We start from the raw sequence: 16,465 nt of genomic DNA, 5'->3' as shown, positions 1-16,465 counted from the left end.
AAATGCCCTTGAAGACATGAAATGCGTGACATAAATTAAGGTTAATTCTTAGTCATCTTCCCACGCACTCGCAACCTAAGTGCCTGAGGACACTGATTCTTGTGAAAAGCCCTACAGTACCTAACTCAAGCACCTATTCTAAATACATGAACTAAAACATCAAATATTGGCATGGTATTTGACACTAAGGACATCCAGCTGAGCATAGTTCTATAATGAGTATACTCAAAAAGGAGTCAACATTGAATAAAATAAGGGACACGTCGCCATTGGGGGCTTGCGGGAGGTGGCGGGGTGCTGGTGAGGCCTTAGGAGCAGAGGGTGTACACACGTGCAGGCACAAAAGGAATCCAGGACAAAACATAGCCCGGGAAGACCTGAAGCAAGACGGAAAGCCAAATTATGGAACAGCCCCGGAACATCCAAAACAGTTGGTCAGCCTGGCTCTGACAAAGCTGAAGCAAAGCCGTAGAATTATCCGTCTCTGCTCTCACGCCGTCTTCAGCTTTTTGTCCTGTTTAACTGTGTTACACACACCGAGCTCCTTTTAAATGTGTCTTCTCTGCCCTGCCCTCTGCTGCAACTCTCCTTTGTTCCTTACAGCAGTGGCCTCTTTGTCTATTTTCATTGTGTCTGGCCACACTGGCTTTTTTTGTATCTTACCTTCCTGTTAGCAATACTTCCAGGTTAAGGGTCGCCAAATACATGGATGTCTTTCTTATTATCCAAGAAAATTACAACTGATCCCTTTACAATTGATGCAAACTGTTAAAAGTCATCTTCAAATATTCTTAAAAACAATTATAGATTCCCTGACATTTTAATGAAATTACAAATTTCCCTTACTGTACTGCTTCCAGGTCAAAGGACCTCAAAGCTCATTAAGCCAAATAGGATTTTCACAATGATCATACTTATGTAAAGTAATGGATGCTGTAGTTGTCCAAACATTTTAGAGGCTTCCATTTGTTGAATTACTTGTAGATCTGGCAATCATTTGCTGTTGAGAAAAAGAGTTGGGGGCTGGGAGGTGTTTAAAGAGTGAAGCCATCACTGGAGAAGTTGGTCAACTCGCCTCTACATGACATCTGCTCCCGAGAGCGAGATGGAGGTTAACATTAACTTGGAAGCAAGATGCCACAGAACATGGTGTATACTTCAGGCTCTGATGCTGCCAGACCTGCTGAGTTTATCCAACATTTTCAGTTTTTATTTCAGATTTCCAGCATTCCCAGTATTTTGCTTTTATTGAAGTAAAGATAGTCTGAGAGAATCTGATAGCAGTAATAGCGCTGGTGCAGAATCTGTCAATTTTTCTTTAGTTAAATAATTTTGAAAGCTTTGTACATTAATAATACTTTCCTGACTTACTCTTGGCATTCAGCTGAGATCTTTAATTCGTTGGTTCTACTGAGGAAAATCTTAACGAGAGCCTGTAGATTCTCTGTCCGAGAATTGTTCTCAACTGAAAGAAAAGTACAAAAATTCATTCCCCATTTAATGAACACTAAGAACATGCAAGATATAAGTATCACCTATAAAAGTTTTGGAAATGAAACTGAAGGTTTATAAATTTATGCCAAATTCAGGGTATGTACCCAAAATATTTTCTCATTTAAATGAATGTAGCAAATGTAGATGTTTCTCAGGGTTTAATATGAATAAAGGACTAAAATTTCCTTTTTTGATAGACAGCACAACACAATGGGTTACAGTGCTACAGCCATGAGGCTTCTCCAGTACGTTGTTCAAATGTTGATTTTTCTTGCACAAAGCTAAACTATAAAAAGTAGGTTATTTGAGCAGAGAGAACATTGGTCAATGTCCGCATATATGCTTTCCAACAGAGATGAGAAGAAAATGGGAACCCTAGGATCTATCGAGCCACCCCACCTCCCCTCCACTGAAAACCCTTCCATCCCCTGAACTCTGCTCTGACATGCTTGGAGGTTGCAATTCTGATCAGACTGAAATCACTTAACTCAGCACAACTTGTGGATTGAATTTGAACTCTTCCAGATGATTAAACTGCTGACATCAAGAAACCAAAAGGGAACCAGTAAATTGAATTACATTTCTGTCAATGATGATATTATTAAGAAGATTAGAAAGTTATGAAACGCAGGTCAAGAGATTTGATATGATTTAAGATACGAACACACTTACTTAATGATTTGGAAATTGAAAGTGTTGCCTCTTCCAAAAGCTGTGTATCGGCACTGTAAGAGAAGGAAATTATAATAGTTACACAACTTTGAAACAACACATTTTTTGTATTACAAAAACAGAATTACCTGGAAAAACTCAGCAGGTCTGGCAGCATCGGCGGAGAAGAAAAGAGTTGACATTTCGAGTCCTCATGACGTCAACTCTTTTCTTCTCCGCCAATGCTGCCAGACCTGCTGAGTTTTTCCAGGTAATTCTGTTCTTGTTTTGGATTTCCAGCATCCGCAGTTTTTTGTTTTTATATTTTTTGTATTGTCTGATCAACAGGTGTACATTTACTTTGCTGATCTTATGGAGATACTAAGAGAAATGACTTAGAATATGAATATTGCTGAGAAGAGAGACATGTTGCCAAAGCTTTTCATCTTGCACTCATCAGGACAAACGCCAAGAATGTCAAATTTCAAACGTGTCACAGTTTTACACCACACATTTTATATCAACATTGATAATTCATATGTAAACATTTCAAATGGAATTCCTTACATAAACATTTGTATTGCCAGAACCCTATCCAACATTTTATCATCATATTTTCTTGATCCAATTAACCCACTTAAAAGACCCTGGAAAAGATGTCTCCATTATTCTTAGATGCTGAAATTTCTACAATCCAAAATAAATTTTTAACGATCACATATTTCAACCAAAATTATTCAATTTTTATGTTGATTGTTAATACGGAATCTGCATGTGCAGAAACTTGAAATGGAAATCCTGTTTGCAAACAGTTTCCAGTAATGAAGTTGTGCCTGTAAAGGAAGTTTCTGAAGTCCCTAAATTTCATGCCCAGCTTGTATTGAAAAAATATATTAACTAACTAACCATGGGCAATCAATTTGCCAATTTATTTACATTTTTTTTTACAACTGTGCTTTTCTGTTACGAACAGGCAGACAGACAGACAACACAGAGAACCAGCGGCATCGGTGATCGTTTTTTTTATGCTCACCATTAAGACACCAGAGATTGATTATCAAGAATTATTTTTCAAGGACAAACACCAGTTGCTTCCCTAAAAAATTCAACTAAAATTTTGTCTGAATCGTTTTTGCTACCTAATAAATTTTGCCATCTAACATTTGCATATAAACGCACGGAAACTATACTCACAGCACAAGCAATTCCATGGGGCATCTACTTGATTACTATAAATAAAAGCTGCAAACCCTAGAAATACTCAGTAGGTCAGGCAGTATATGTGGAGAGAGAAACAAAGTTAATTTTTCAGGTCAATGACCTTTCATCAGAACCCATGGGGTAGCTTGGGTCATGTTTAAATAGGATGCCAAAATGAAAACAGTCTGGTTCGGCCTCTGACAAAGGAACTGAAGTAGACCTTTCAGCTGTTCAAGCTTGTTCCACCATTCAACAAGGTTACGGCTGAACTGCATCCTAACTCAACCCTGCCCTTGGTTCTAAATCCCATCAAAATTCTTTTAATTTCATATTTTAAATTATGAATTGAACTAGCATCTACTGCTTTTTATGCAAGAGTGCTTGCATGAAGAAGTGATTTTTAACTTCTTCTAAATGGTTTGGCTTTGGTTTAAAGGTTATTTCCACTTGTTCAAGATTGTCCCATAAGTGCAAAAGTTTCTATGTATCCTATCCTATCCTTGGAGGAGGGGGCAGAGTTTAATGTATCCAAGTTTGCTGACGATACAAAAATAGGTGAGAGGGCATGTTATGATGAGGACATAAGGAATCTGCAAGGGAATACAGACAGGTTGAGCGAGTGGGCAAAAACTTGGCAGTGGAGTTTAATATAGGAAAGTGTGAGGTCATGCACTTTGGTAGGAAGAATAAAAAGGTAGACTATTATTTAAATGGAGAGAGACTCCAAAAAAGTTCAGCGCAGAGTGATCTGGGTGTTCCTGTGCATGAAACACAAAAAGTTAGTATGCAGATGCAGCAAGTAATTAAGAAGGCAAATGGAATGTTGGCCTGTTTGCTAGGAGGCTGGAGTTTAAAAGTAGGGAAGTCTTGTTATAACTGTACAGAGTGTTGGTGAGGCCGCACCTGGAGTACTGTGTACAGTTTTGGTCCCCGTATTTAAGAAAGGATATACTGGCATTGGCGGCAGTTCAAAAGAGATTCACTAGGCTGATTCTTGGGATGAAAGGGTTGACTTATCAAGTACTGCTAAACAGGTTAGGCCTTTATTCATTAGAGTTTAGAAGAATGAGGGGTGATCTTATTGAAATGTACAAAATTCTGAGGGGGCTTGACAGGTAGATGTTGAGAAGATGTTTCTACTAGTGGGGGAATCTTGAATATGGGGACATATTTACAGAATAAAGGGACACTCATTTAAAACTGAGGTTTGAAGGAATTTCTTCTCTCAAAGGGTAGTGAATGTCTGGAATTTTCTACCCCAGAGAGTTGTGGAGGCTAGATCACTGGAAGTATTTAAAGAGGAGGTAGGTAGATTTTTGAAATAATCGGGGAATTGAGGGCTATGAGGAGCTGGCACGAAAGAGGAGCTGAGGCCTGGGGCAGATCAGCCATAATCTTATTGAATGGTGGGGCAGGCTTGAGGGGCCAAATGGCCTACTCCCGCTCTTATTTCTTATGTTCTTATCAATTCCTTTCAAAATCCTAAAAACCTTAATCAAATCATCCCGTAACCTTCTATATATACACGAGGGAATACAAGCCTAGCTTATGCAATCAGTCGTAATGTAATCCTTCATTTAGATTGGAAAATTGCACATGACACTGCTATTTAAGAAAGGTGAGGGGGGAAACCAGGAAATTATAGGTCTGTTACCCTCACTAACATCTGTTATAAGGAAGTTAGAGTCTATAATTAAGGATAGGGTGACTAAATACCTTGACAATTTTCAGCTAATTAGGGAAAGGCATGAATTTTTAAATGGGTAGGTTATGCCTGACAAACCCAATTGAATTCTTTGAAAAGGTGACTCACGCAGTGGACAGGGAAATGTTTGGATGTGATTTATATGGACTTATACAAGGCATTCAATAAAATCCTTCATAAGAGACTGTTAGCTAAAGCTAAAGCACATAGAATTGAGGGCATATTATATTGACTTAGAGATTGGTTGAGTGGCAGGACAGACAGTAGGGATATTGGATATTCTTGCAATTTACGGCACTATACACTTATTCTTACTCAATTTTCTGTTACTGTACCATCCACTTACACATTTTACTTAGTTCATTTCTAGGTCTTTAGCTGGTCATCATATTTGATTCCTCCCCCTTAGCTAGTTAAATGCCATTCACAATATACCTTATAATTGGCAAGATGTGACTAATGGTATCCCCCAGGGATATGTATCGAAACCTCAACCATTTATCGTACTTATTAACGACTTAGATGATAGGATAGAAAGCCAATTATACAAGTTTGGCGGTGACACAAAGATAGATAGCATTATCAGCAAATTGGCTGAAAGTATAAAATTACAGAGATATTAACACATTAAGTTCTGCACTAGGTACTGTCTTTCAGATGAGACATTAAACCGAGATCCTGTCTGCTCTCTCAGGGACATAAAAGATGGAATGATTTTGAAAAGCTGGGTATTTATCCCTAGAGTTCTGTCCAATATTTATCCCTCCATGAATACAACAAAAAGCAGATCATCTGGTCGTTATTACATTACTTCTTTGTGGTACCTTGTTGCGTGTAAATTGGCTGTTGTGTTTCCTACATTACAGCAGTGACTACACTTCAAAAATACTTCATTGGCTGTAAAGCACTTGGGGGCACCCTGTGGGCATGAAAGGTGCTAAACAGACGAAAGTCTTTTTTCTTAGCTGGTTAAATGCCATTCACAATCTACATTAAATTGCCCATTTATTCTTGCAATTTACAGCACTATACACTTATTCTTACTCAATTTTCTGTTACTGTCCCATCCACTTATACATTTTACTTAGTTCATTTCTATGTCTTTAGTTAGTCATCATATTCGATTCCTCCCCCACAGTTCTGAAAATTTTCCCAAATTATATAGATTTCTGAATCCAACTCAGTAAGGGGCGCGGAAGGAGACATGCAACTACACTGGAGTGTGACGGAGGCTCAGTGAGTAGCAAATTAGGTTCACATGGTAAGTTCTGGTAAGTTCTTTTCAGGTTTTAACTATAGATTAAGAATCAGGATCTGACATAGTACTAACACTCAAGTGAGTTAGGTTAGCTTGTTAAGTAGAGAACTGCCTGGCGTGGCAATTATCTGTCAATCACCTAAAAGCAGTTACACAAGAAACATACATAAGAAATAGGGACAGCAGTATGCCATTCGACCCCTCAAGCCTGCTCCGCCATTCAATAACATGGCTGATCTGCTTGCATTTTGAATTCCACATTCCCATTCACCCCGGATAACCTTTGATTCCCTTGTCTAACAGGAATCTATCTATCTCTGTCTTACAAATATTCAATGACCCCACCTCCACCGCCTTCTGAGGCAGACATTTCTAAAGTCACATAACCCTCACAGAAAAATGTTCTCCTCACCTCTGTGTGTGTCTCTCTCTGCAGTTGGCTCAAGTGGTGTTAATTACTATAGCAGGAAGCTAAACTAGCTAGTGGCTCATCAGGAGGTCTACAAAAGACAGGCTTTTCAAACCGCACGATCAGTAAGGGGTGCACAAGGAGGCAGACGGTTATGAGATGGAGACTCAGTATGCTATGGAGTAAGCAGCGAATTAAGTTCACGTGGGAATTCAGCGCATGGGGGAAAGAGGGGTGGTGCACATAGGAAGTACTCTAAGTTAATTGAGTAATTAAATTACATTAACTAAATAACATAAGTAACAATGGCATTAAATTGATATGGGGAGTGACAAGGTATTGGAGGTGTTGGCAGGTTTAAAAGTGGACAAATCTCCAGGTCCGGATGATTTGTGTTCCAGATTGCTGAGGGAGGCAAGGGAGGACATCACAGGGGCTCTGACCCAAATTTTTAATTCCTCTCTGGCCAGGGGGGAGGTGCCAGAGGACTGGAGAACAGCTAATGTGGTTCCGCTATTTAAGAAGGGTTGTAGAGATAAGCCAGGGAACTACAGGCCAGTGAGTCTCACGTCAGTGGTAGAGAAACTATTGGAGAAAATTCTGAAGGAGAGAATCTATCTCTACTTGGAGAGGCATGGTTTGATCAGGAATAATCAGCATGGCTTTGTCAGAGGGAGGTCATGCCTAACAAATTTGATTGAATTTTTTGAGGAGGTGACCAGGTGTGTAGAAGAGGGTAGTGCAGTTGAAGTAGTTTATGTGGATTTCAGCAAAGCCTTTGACAAGGTCCCACATGGGAAGGAAGTATTCAATGAACGGCATGACACTAGGAAGTTCTGAGGAACAAAGGGACCTTGGCGTGTGTGTCCGTAGATCTCTGAAGGCAGAAGGGCATGTTAGTGGGGTGGTGAAAAAGGCATTTGGGACACTTGTCTTTATCAATCGAGGCATAGATTACAAAAGTAGGGAGGTCATGTTGGAGTTGTATAGAACCTTGGTGAGGCCACAGCTGGAGTACTGTGTGCAGTTCTGGTCGCCACATTATAGGAAGGATGTGATTGCACTGGAGAGGGTGCAGAGGAGATTCACCAGGATGTTGCCTGGGATGAAACATTTAAGTTATGAAGAGAGGTTGGATAGACTTGGGTTGTTTTCGTTGGAGCAGAGAAGACTGAGGGGTGACCTGATCGAGGTGTACAAGATGATGAAGGGCATGAATTGGGTGGATAGGGAGCAGCTGTTCCCCTTAGTTGAAGGGTCAGTCACGAGGGGACACAAGTTCAAGGAGAAGGGCAGGAGGTTTAGGGGGGATGTGAAGAAAAGCTTTTTTACCCAGAGGGTGGTGACAATCTGGAATGCGCTGTCTGGGAGGGTGGTGGAGGCGGGTTGCCTCACATCCTTTAAAAAGTACCTGGATGAGCACTTGGCTCGTCATAACATTCAAGGCTATGGGTCAAGTGCTGGTAAATGGGATTAGGTAGGTGGGTCAGGTGTTTCTCACGTGTCGGTGCAGACTCGATAGGCCGAAGGGCCTCTTCTGCACTGTGAGATTCTGTGAATGGCAGGACAGGTATTACGGTGCAGCTGTGGAATGTGGCAGCTTCTGGGTGCCAAGGTGATCCAGGACAAATACATCTGCATAAAGTGTAAGCAGCAAGAGGAATTCCAGATCGGGATTATTGATCTGGAAGCCAAACTGCAGGCTCTGTGCAACAGAAGGGAGGGGGAGGAATACCTGAACACTTTATTCCAGAAGATGATCATGCCTCTTAGAATAGGGTCATCAGTTTTGGTCAACGGTGAGGGACAGGAGGACATAACCATGAGTGAGGCAGGTAATGGGATCGCGCAGACAGTCGTGGAGGAGCCTCAGGGGGATGGGAACCTGAGCGGGGAGACACAAGAGAGGGAAACAAAGATAGGAATGAAAGGCAAAAAAGTAGAAAGCAAAAGCGGAAGGTAAAATTAATGAGGCCTGCATTCACGTACAGCATCGGGAGTTTTATTTTAAAGTTGTTACACACTGGGGCTGATGTAGGATCACATTACGTGATCAGCACCATTTCAGGTGCTGGAGGGGTTGTCGCTGAGGGTGAGAGTGTGTTTTGACACTCCTCCTGATTTAAAGGGCTGCACCTCTGATGCTGCTAGAAGCAGCCCTAAATAGGTCAATGTACATAGCAATGTTAGCGCAGAGCAAACAGTCCATGTACTGTGGGGGATGGTTTAAACTAGAGTGGAAGGGGGATGGGAGCCTGAGTAGGGAGACACAAGAGACGGAAATAGATCTAAATGGGTATGATATGATTGCAATTATGAAAACATGGCTGTAGGGTGACCAAGGCTGGGAACTGAATATCCAAGGGTACTTGATATTTAGGAAGGACAGGCTAAAAGGAAAAGGTGGTGGGGTGGAGTTGTTAGTTAAAGGATGAAATCAGTGCAATAGTGAGAGAGGATATTGGCTCAGAAAATCTAGATATAGAATCACTCTGGGTGGAACTAAGAAGCAACAAGAGGCGGAAACATTAGTGGGAGTTGTCTATGGGGCTCCAAACAATAGTGATAATGTAGGGGACGGCATTAAACAGGAAATTAGAGATGCATGTGACAAGGGTGCTACATTAATCATGGGTGACTTTAATATACAAATAGACTGGGCAAACAAAATTACCAATAATACTACGGCGGACGTATTCCTGCAGAGTGTACAAGATTTTTTTTTTAGGCCAGTATGTTGAAGAACCAACCAGGGAACAAGCTGCCTAGATTTGGTATTGTGCAATGAGAAGGGGTTAATTAATAATCTTCTTGTGCACGGTCCTTTACGGAACATTGGCCATAACATGATAGCATTCTTCATTAGGATGGAAAGTGAAGTAGTCCAATCCGAAACTAGGGTCCCAAATCTAAACAAAGGAACTATGAAGCCATGAGGCATGAGTTGGTTAAGATAGATTTGGGAACTTCTTTAAAAGGTGGAGAGGCAATGGCTAACATTAAGGAACGAATGTATGCATTGCAACAGTTATTCATTCCTTTCTGCCGCAAAAACACAACAGGGAAAGAGGGCCTGATAATCTACATCCCAGGGTACTACAGGAGGTGACCATGGAAATAGTGGTTGCATTGGCAATTATCTTACAAAATTCTGTACATTCTGGAACAGTCCTGGCAGATTGGAGGGTGGCAAATGTAACCCCACTATTTAAAAGAGGGGGGAACGAGGAAAATAGCAAATTACAGACTGGTTAGCCTAACATCAGTAGTAGGGAAAACGCTCGAGTCTATTATACAGGATGTGATAACAGGGCACTTGGAAATTATCAACGGGATTAGACAAAGTCAACATGGATTTATGAAAAGGAAGTCATGTTTGACAAACCTACTGGATTTCTTTAAGGACGTAACTAGCAGAATAGATATGGGGAAACCAGTGGATGTGGTGTATTTGGATTTTCAGAAAGCTTTTGATAAAGTCCCATATTAGAGGTGAGTGTGGAAAATTAAAGCACATGGGATTGGGGGTAATATATTGGCATGGATTGAGAATTGGTTAGCAGACAGGAAACACAGTAGGAATACATGAGTCTTTTTCGGAGTGGCAGGCAGTGACGAATGGGGTACCACAGGGATCAGTACTTGAGCTGCAGCTATTCACAATATATATCAACGATTTGGATTAGGGAACCAAATGTAATATTTCCAAGTTTGCAGACGACGCAAAACTTGGTGGGAATGCAAGTGGTGAGGGGGATGTTAAGAGGCTTCAAGGCGATTTAGACATGTTCAGTGAGTGGCCAAATACATGGCAAATGCAGTATAATGCAGATAAGTGTGAAGTTATCCACTTCAGTAGGGAAAATAGAATCACAGAGTATTATTTCAATGATGATAGATTGGAAAATGTTGATGTAAAAAGGGACCTAGGTGTCATGGTACACCATTCACTGAAAGCAAGCATGCAGGTGCAGCAAACAGTTAAGGCGGCAAATGGTATTTTGGTCTTCATTGCGAGAGGATTTGAGTACAGGAGCAAGGATGCCTTACTGAAGCTGTAGAGGGCCTTGGTGAGACCACACCTGGAGTATTGTGCGCAGCTTTGGTCTCCTTGCCTAAGGAAAGATATAATCGCCATGGAGGGAGTACAGTGAAGGTTCACCAGACTGATTCCTGGGATGGCAATATTGTTGTATGAGGAGAGATTGGGCTGACTAGGTCTGTATTCACTGGAGTTTAGAAAAATGAGAGGGGATCTCATTGAAACGTATAAAATTCTGACACAGATGGACAGACTGGATGTTTCCTCTGGCTGGAGGGGGTTCAAGAACAAGGGGTCAGAGTCTCAGGATATGGGGTAGGCCATTTAGGACTGGGATGAGGAGAAACTTCTTCACTCAGAGGATGGAAAACCTGTGGAATTCTCTACCACAGAAGGCTGTGCAGGCCAAGTCACTGAATATGTTTAAGCAGGAAGTAGAGGAAAATGAGATTTCTGGACTCTAAAGGCATCAAGGGGTATGGAGAGAGAGCGGGCGTATGGCTTTAAGATAGAGGATCAGCCATCATATTGAATGGCAGAGAAGGGTTGAAGGACCGAATGACCTACTCCTGCTCCTATTTTCTATGTTTCTTAGACTTTGCAACTGTCAAACAGGTTTAAGGTGCTCACAACCCGTGTGGATGAAAGCAAGGTCTGCAAGTTGGATGAGCAGGCTGGCCATGGCACAATGGTCCATGAAGCCATTCAAGCTGGGGAAGCAAACAGAAATGTAGTGATAGTAACGGACTGTATAACGAGGGGGATTGACACTGTTCTCTGCAGCAAAGAGCTAAAATCCAGAGGTTGTGTTGCCTGCTCGGTGCCAGGGTTCAGGACAACTGCTCAGGGCTGAAGAGGAACTTGCAGTGGGAGGGGGAGGATGCAGTTGTCATGGCCCACGTAGGTACCAACGACATAGGCAGGACAAGGAAGGAGGTTCTGCATAGTTAGTATGAGAAGCTAGATATCAAATTAAGAAGCAGAACCTCAAAGGTAATGATCTCTAGGTTATTAACTGAGCCACATGCAAATTGGCATAGGACAAATAAGACTAGAGAGATGAATGTGTGGCTCAAAGACTCGTATGGGAGAATGGGTTCTAGTTTGTGGGGCACTAGCACCAGTACTGGGGAAAGTGGGTGCTGTACCGTTGGGACGGTCTACACGTGAACCATGCTGGGTTGAGTGTTCTTGTGAATCGCATAACTAGGGACGTAGACAGAGCTCTAAACTAAAAAGAGGGGTGGTGGATCAAGCTTGGGTGGATGTGGCAAATCAAAGGGTAGTTCAATGGAGGAGGCCATAATAGTAATATGGGAAATTAGGGTCAGAGAATAGCAGGCAGGGGCAGAGAGATAAAAGGTCAGAATATACCAATAGTCAAGGCTAGATGTTATAAAGATAACAAAAAGACAAAACTAATGGCTCTGTATCTGAATGCACATAGCATTCATAACAAAGTAAATGAACTGATAGCACACATTACAGTAAATAAATATGATCTGATAGCCAATACGGAGACATGGCTTCAGGATGACAAGGATTGGGTCCTGAATATTGCAGGGTATATGACATTCAAGAAGAATAGGAAGTTAGGTAAAGGTGGAGGGGCAGCACTGTTGATTTGGGTGGCATTCATGCAATAGTTAGAGTTGACATTGGTTCAGGAGATCAGGATGTAGATGGAGATGAGGAATAGCAGGGAAAAGAAGTCACTAGTGGGGACAGTCTACAGGCTCCCTAGCTGTAACCATAATGTAGGACAAAGTATACAAGAAGAAATATTGGGTTCTTGCGGTAAAGGGACAACAATAATCATGGGTAATTTTAATCTACATATAAACTGGAAAAATCAGAATGGCAGTAGTGGCCTGGATGAGGAGTTCGTAGAATGCTTTCATGATAGTTTCTTAGAGCAACACATTCTGGAGCCAACCAGAAAGCTGTTTATATTAGGCTTGGTATTGTGTAATGTGACAGGATTAATTAATGACCTTAGAGTGAAGGCACCCCTAGGTAGCAGCAACCACAATACGATTCAATTTTACATCCAGTTTGAAAGGGAGAAGAATGGGTCTAAGACTTGTATTTTAAACTTAAATAAGGGCAACTATGTGGGAATGAAAGCTGAGCTAGCTGAAGTGAACTGGGTTACTCGGCTAGGGGATAGATCAATAGAGAAGCAGTGGCAGATATTTCAGAATACTCAGAATAAGTATATTCCTACTACAAAGAAAAATTCTAAAGGGAGGACTCACTGTCCGTGGTTAACTAATGAAGTTAAGGAAAGCATCAAACTTAAGGAAAAAGCATATAACTTCGCAAAGATGAGTGGCAGGACAAATGATTGGTCAGAATATAAAGAATGGCAGAGAATGACTAAAAGGTTAAGCAGGAGTAAGAAATTAGAGTCTCAGAGGAAGCTAGCTAGAAATGTAAAGGCAGAGAGCAAGAGTTTCTACAGGTATTTAAAAAGGACAAGAGTAAGTAAAGTGAGCGTTGGTCCTCTAGAGGGTGAGAATGGGGAGCTAATAGCAGATAATAAGGAAATGGCAGATGAAATGAACGAATATTTTGCTTCTGTGTTCATTATAGAGGATACAAAAAACATTCCAATAATAGCTGTAAATCAGGAGGTGGAAGGGAGAGGGGAACTTGTTGAATTTACAATCACTATGGAAGCGGTACTGAGCAAACTGATGGAGCCACAGGCTCACAAGTCTCCGGGTCCTGATGGACTTCATTCTAGGGTCTTAAAAAAGGTAGCCAATGAGGTAATAGATGCGCTGGTGTTAATTTTCCAAAATTCCCTAGGTTCTGGAAAGGTCCCATTAGACTGGAAAATAGCAAATATAACCCCTCTGTTCAAGAAGGGAGGGAGGCAGAAAACATGAAACAATAGGCCAGTTAGCTTTGTGTCTCTCGTGGGGAAGGTGTTAGAACCGATCATTAAGGAGATAAACTCAAGATAATCGGGAAGAGTCAGCATGGTTTTGTGAAAGGGAAATCATATTTAACCAATTTATTGGAGTTCTTTGAAGGAATAACATGTGCTGTGGATAAAGGGAGGCCTGTAGATGTGCTGTACTTGGATTTCCAGAATGCATTTTATAAGGTGCCACATCAAAGGTTATTGCAGAAAATAAAAGCTCATGGTGTAGGGAGTAACATATTAGCATGGATAGAAGATTGGTGGCTGGCAGAAAACAGAGTATGCATAAATGGGTCTTTGCCTGATTGGCAGGATGTGATGAGTAAAGTCCCGCAGGGGTTTGTGATGGGGCCTCAATTTCTTACAATTTATATCAAAGACTTACACAAGGGGAGTGAAGGCATGATAGCTAAATTTGCAGATAGCACAAAGATAGGTAGGAAAGTATGTTGTGAAGAGGACATAAGGAGGTTGCAGATGAATGTAGATAGGTTGAGTGGGTGGGCAAAAAATACAGCAGATGGAGTATAATGTGGGAAAATATGAAGTTATCACTTTGGCAGGAAGAATAAAAAAAGCAGAGTATTACTTAGAGGGAAAACGGCTGCAGAAGAATCTAGGTGTTCTGGCGCATGAATCACAAAAAGTTAGTATGCAGGTACAACAAGTAATTAAGGCAGCTAATGGAATCCTTTATTATGAGAGGAATTGAGCATAAAAGTAAGGATGTTATGCTTCAGTTATACAGGGCATTGGTGAGACCACATCTCGAAAAGTATGTATAGTTTTGGTCTCCTTATTTAAGGAAGGATGTAAACGCGTTCAGAGGAGGTTTACTAGATTGATACCTGAATGAGCGAGTTGTCTTATGAGGAAAGGTTGGACAGGCTGGGCTTGTTTCCACTGGAGCTTAGGAGAGTGAGGGTGATTTGATTGAGGTATATAAGATCCTGAACAGCATTGACAAGGTGGACGTTTCCTCTTATGGGTGAACTAGGGGGCACTATTTTAAAATTAGGGATTGCCCTTTTAGGACAGAGATGAGGAGAACTTTTTTCTCACAGAGGATTGTGCAATTTTGGAACTCCCTGCCTCAGAAGGCAGTAGAAGCTGGGTCACTGAATATTTTTAAGGTAGAGGTAGATTGATTCCCTTGCCTAACAAGTAACTAAGGTTATCAGGGGTAGATGGGAATGTGTAATTGAAACATAAACAGATCAGCCATGATCTTAATGAATGGTGGAGCAGGCCGAATGGCCTACTTCTGCTCCTGTTTCGTATGTTTGCATGTTTATTGATGTCAAGTAGAAATGATTGGGGCTCCAGCACCAATTTCTGGAGCACTCAATACTTCACTCCAACTCCAATATCGCTCTTGCAACAAGTACCATCTGCTTTCTTTTCTTCGGACAATATTTTATTCACGTCCAGGTTTGAACTCACATCACTTTAATTGGGTTTTGGCCTTCTGTATCAGTCTAGGTCAGTAACAGCTCTCTCTCCAGACTCAAAAGATTGTGTGTTCAAACCTTCTAACAACTTTAAAGCCACTTTCATTTGCCATCCCACAATGATGCCGTTTTCAGTCTCCAAAATTGTTCCAATTAATTTAAACACAAGCTTGGGACCAGCGCTTCATCTTTGGATTAGGCACTTCACAAATTTTTGGCCTCAAGGTTGAACTCAACAATTCTAGATCATAAGACCATAAGGCGTAGGAGCAGAAGTAGGCCATTCAGCCCATCGACTCTGCTCCGCCATTCAATGAGATCACAGCTGATCTGATAATCCTCAACTCCACTCTCCTGCCTTTCCCCCATAGCGTTTGATTCCCTTATTGATTAAAAATCCGTCTATCACAGCCTTGAATATACTTTACGACCCAACCTTTACACCTTCTTGTGGTAAAGAATTCCACAGATTCACTGCCCTCAGAGAAGAAATTCCTCCTCACCTGTCTTAAACGGGTGACCCCTTACTCTGAGATTATGCCTGCTGGTCCTAGACTCTCGCACAAGTGGAAACAACCTCTCAGCATCCACCCTGTCAAGCCCCCCAAGAAGCTTATATGTTTCAATATGGTCACCTCTCATTCTTCTGAACTCCAGTAAGTACAGGCCCAAGCTACTCAACCTGTCCTCATAACAAATCCCTCCATACCCGGGATCAACCTAGTGAACCTTCTTTGGACTGCCCCCAACGCCAGTACCTCTTTCCTTAGATAAGGGGACCAAAACTGTTCACAGTATTCTAGGTGTGGTCTAACTAGTGCCTTGTATAGTTTTAGCAAGGCTTTCCTATTTTTATACTCCATTCCCTTTGAAGTAAAGGCCAACATTCCATTCGCCTTTCCTGCTGAACTTGTATGTTAGCTTTTTGGGATTCATGCACAAGGACCCCCAAATCCCTCTGTGCTGCAGCTTTCTTCAGTCTTCCCCATTTAAGTAATATTCAGCTCCTCCGTTCTTCCTGCAAAAATGCATAACCTCACATTTTCCCACATTATATATTACATCTGCCAAGTTTTTGCCCACTCACTCAACCTGTCTCTATCCCTCTGTAGAGTCTTTGTATCATCCTCACCACTTGCCTTTCCACCTATTTTTGTGTCATCCGCAAACTTGGTGATAGTACATTCATTTCCCTCATCCAAATCATTAATATATATTGTAAATAATTGTGGCCCCGGCATGAATCCCTGTGGCACTCCACTAGTTACAGGTTGCCATCCTGAAAAATCCTCTAGCCACGCTAATATACTACCCCCAACACTA

The 16,465-nt window shown here is 41.4% G+C and overlaps 1 protein-coding gene across 5 annotated transcripts in view; it reads right to left on the bottom strand.

Annotated features, from left to right (window-relative positions):
* The window catches only part of dym (dymeclin), a 531,615-nt gene that overhangs the window by 462,078 nt on the left and 53,072 nt on the right, over window positions 1-16,465 (bottom strand). For all 5 annotated transcript variants that reach the window (XM_078552754.1, XM_078552781.1, XM_078552773.1 and 2 more), the window contains exons 3-4: window positions 2,167-2,219; window positions 1,372-1,465 (exon numbers count right to left, since the gene is read on the bottom strand). In XM_078552754.1, coding sequence (XP_078408880.1) covers window positions 1,372-1,465; window positions 2,167-2,219 — 147 coding nt within the window. The remainder of the gene's footprint in view (window positions 1-1,371; window positions 1,466-2,166; window positions 2,220-16,465) is intronic.

The sequence above is a fragment of the Cetorhinus maximus genome, chromosome 1 (genome assembly GCF_964194155.1).
Source record: "Cetorhinus maximus chromosome 1, sCetMax3.hap1.1, whole genome shotgun sequence".
Classification (NCBI taxonomy): domain Eukaryota; kingdom Metazoa; phylum Chordata; class Chondrichthyes; order Lamniformes; family Cetorhinidae; genus Cetorhinus; species Cetorhinus maximus.
Note: the sequence above shows the minus strand (reverse complement) of the source record. Positions and strands in the feature narration are given on the sequence as shown.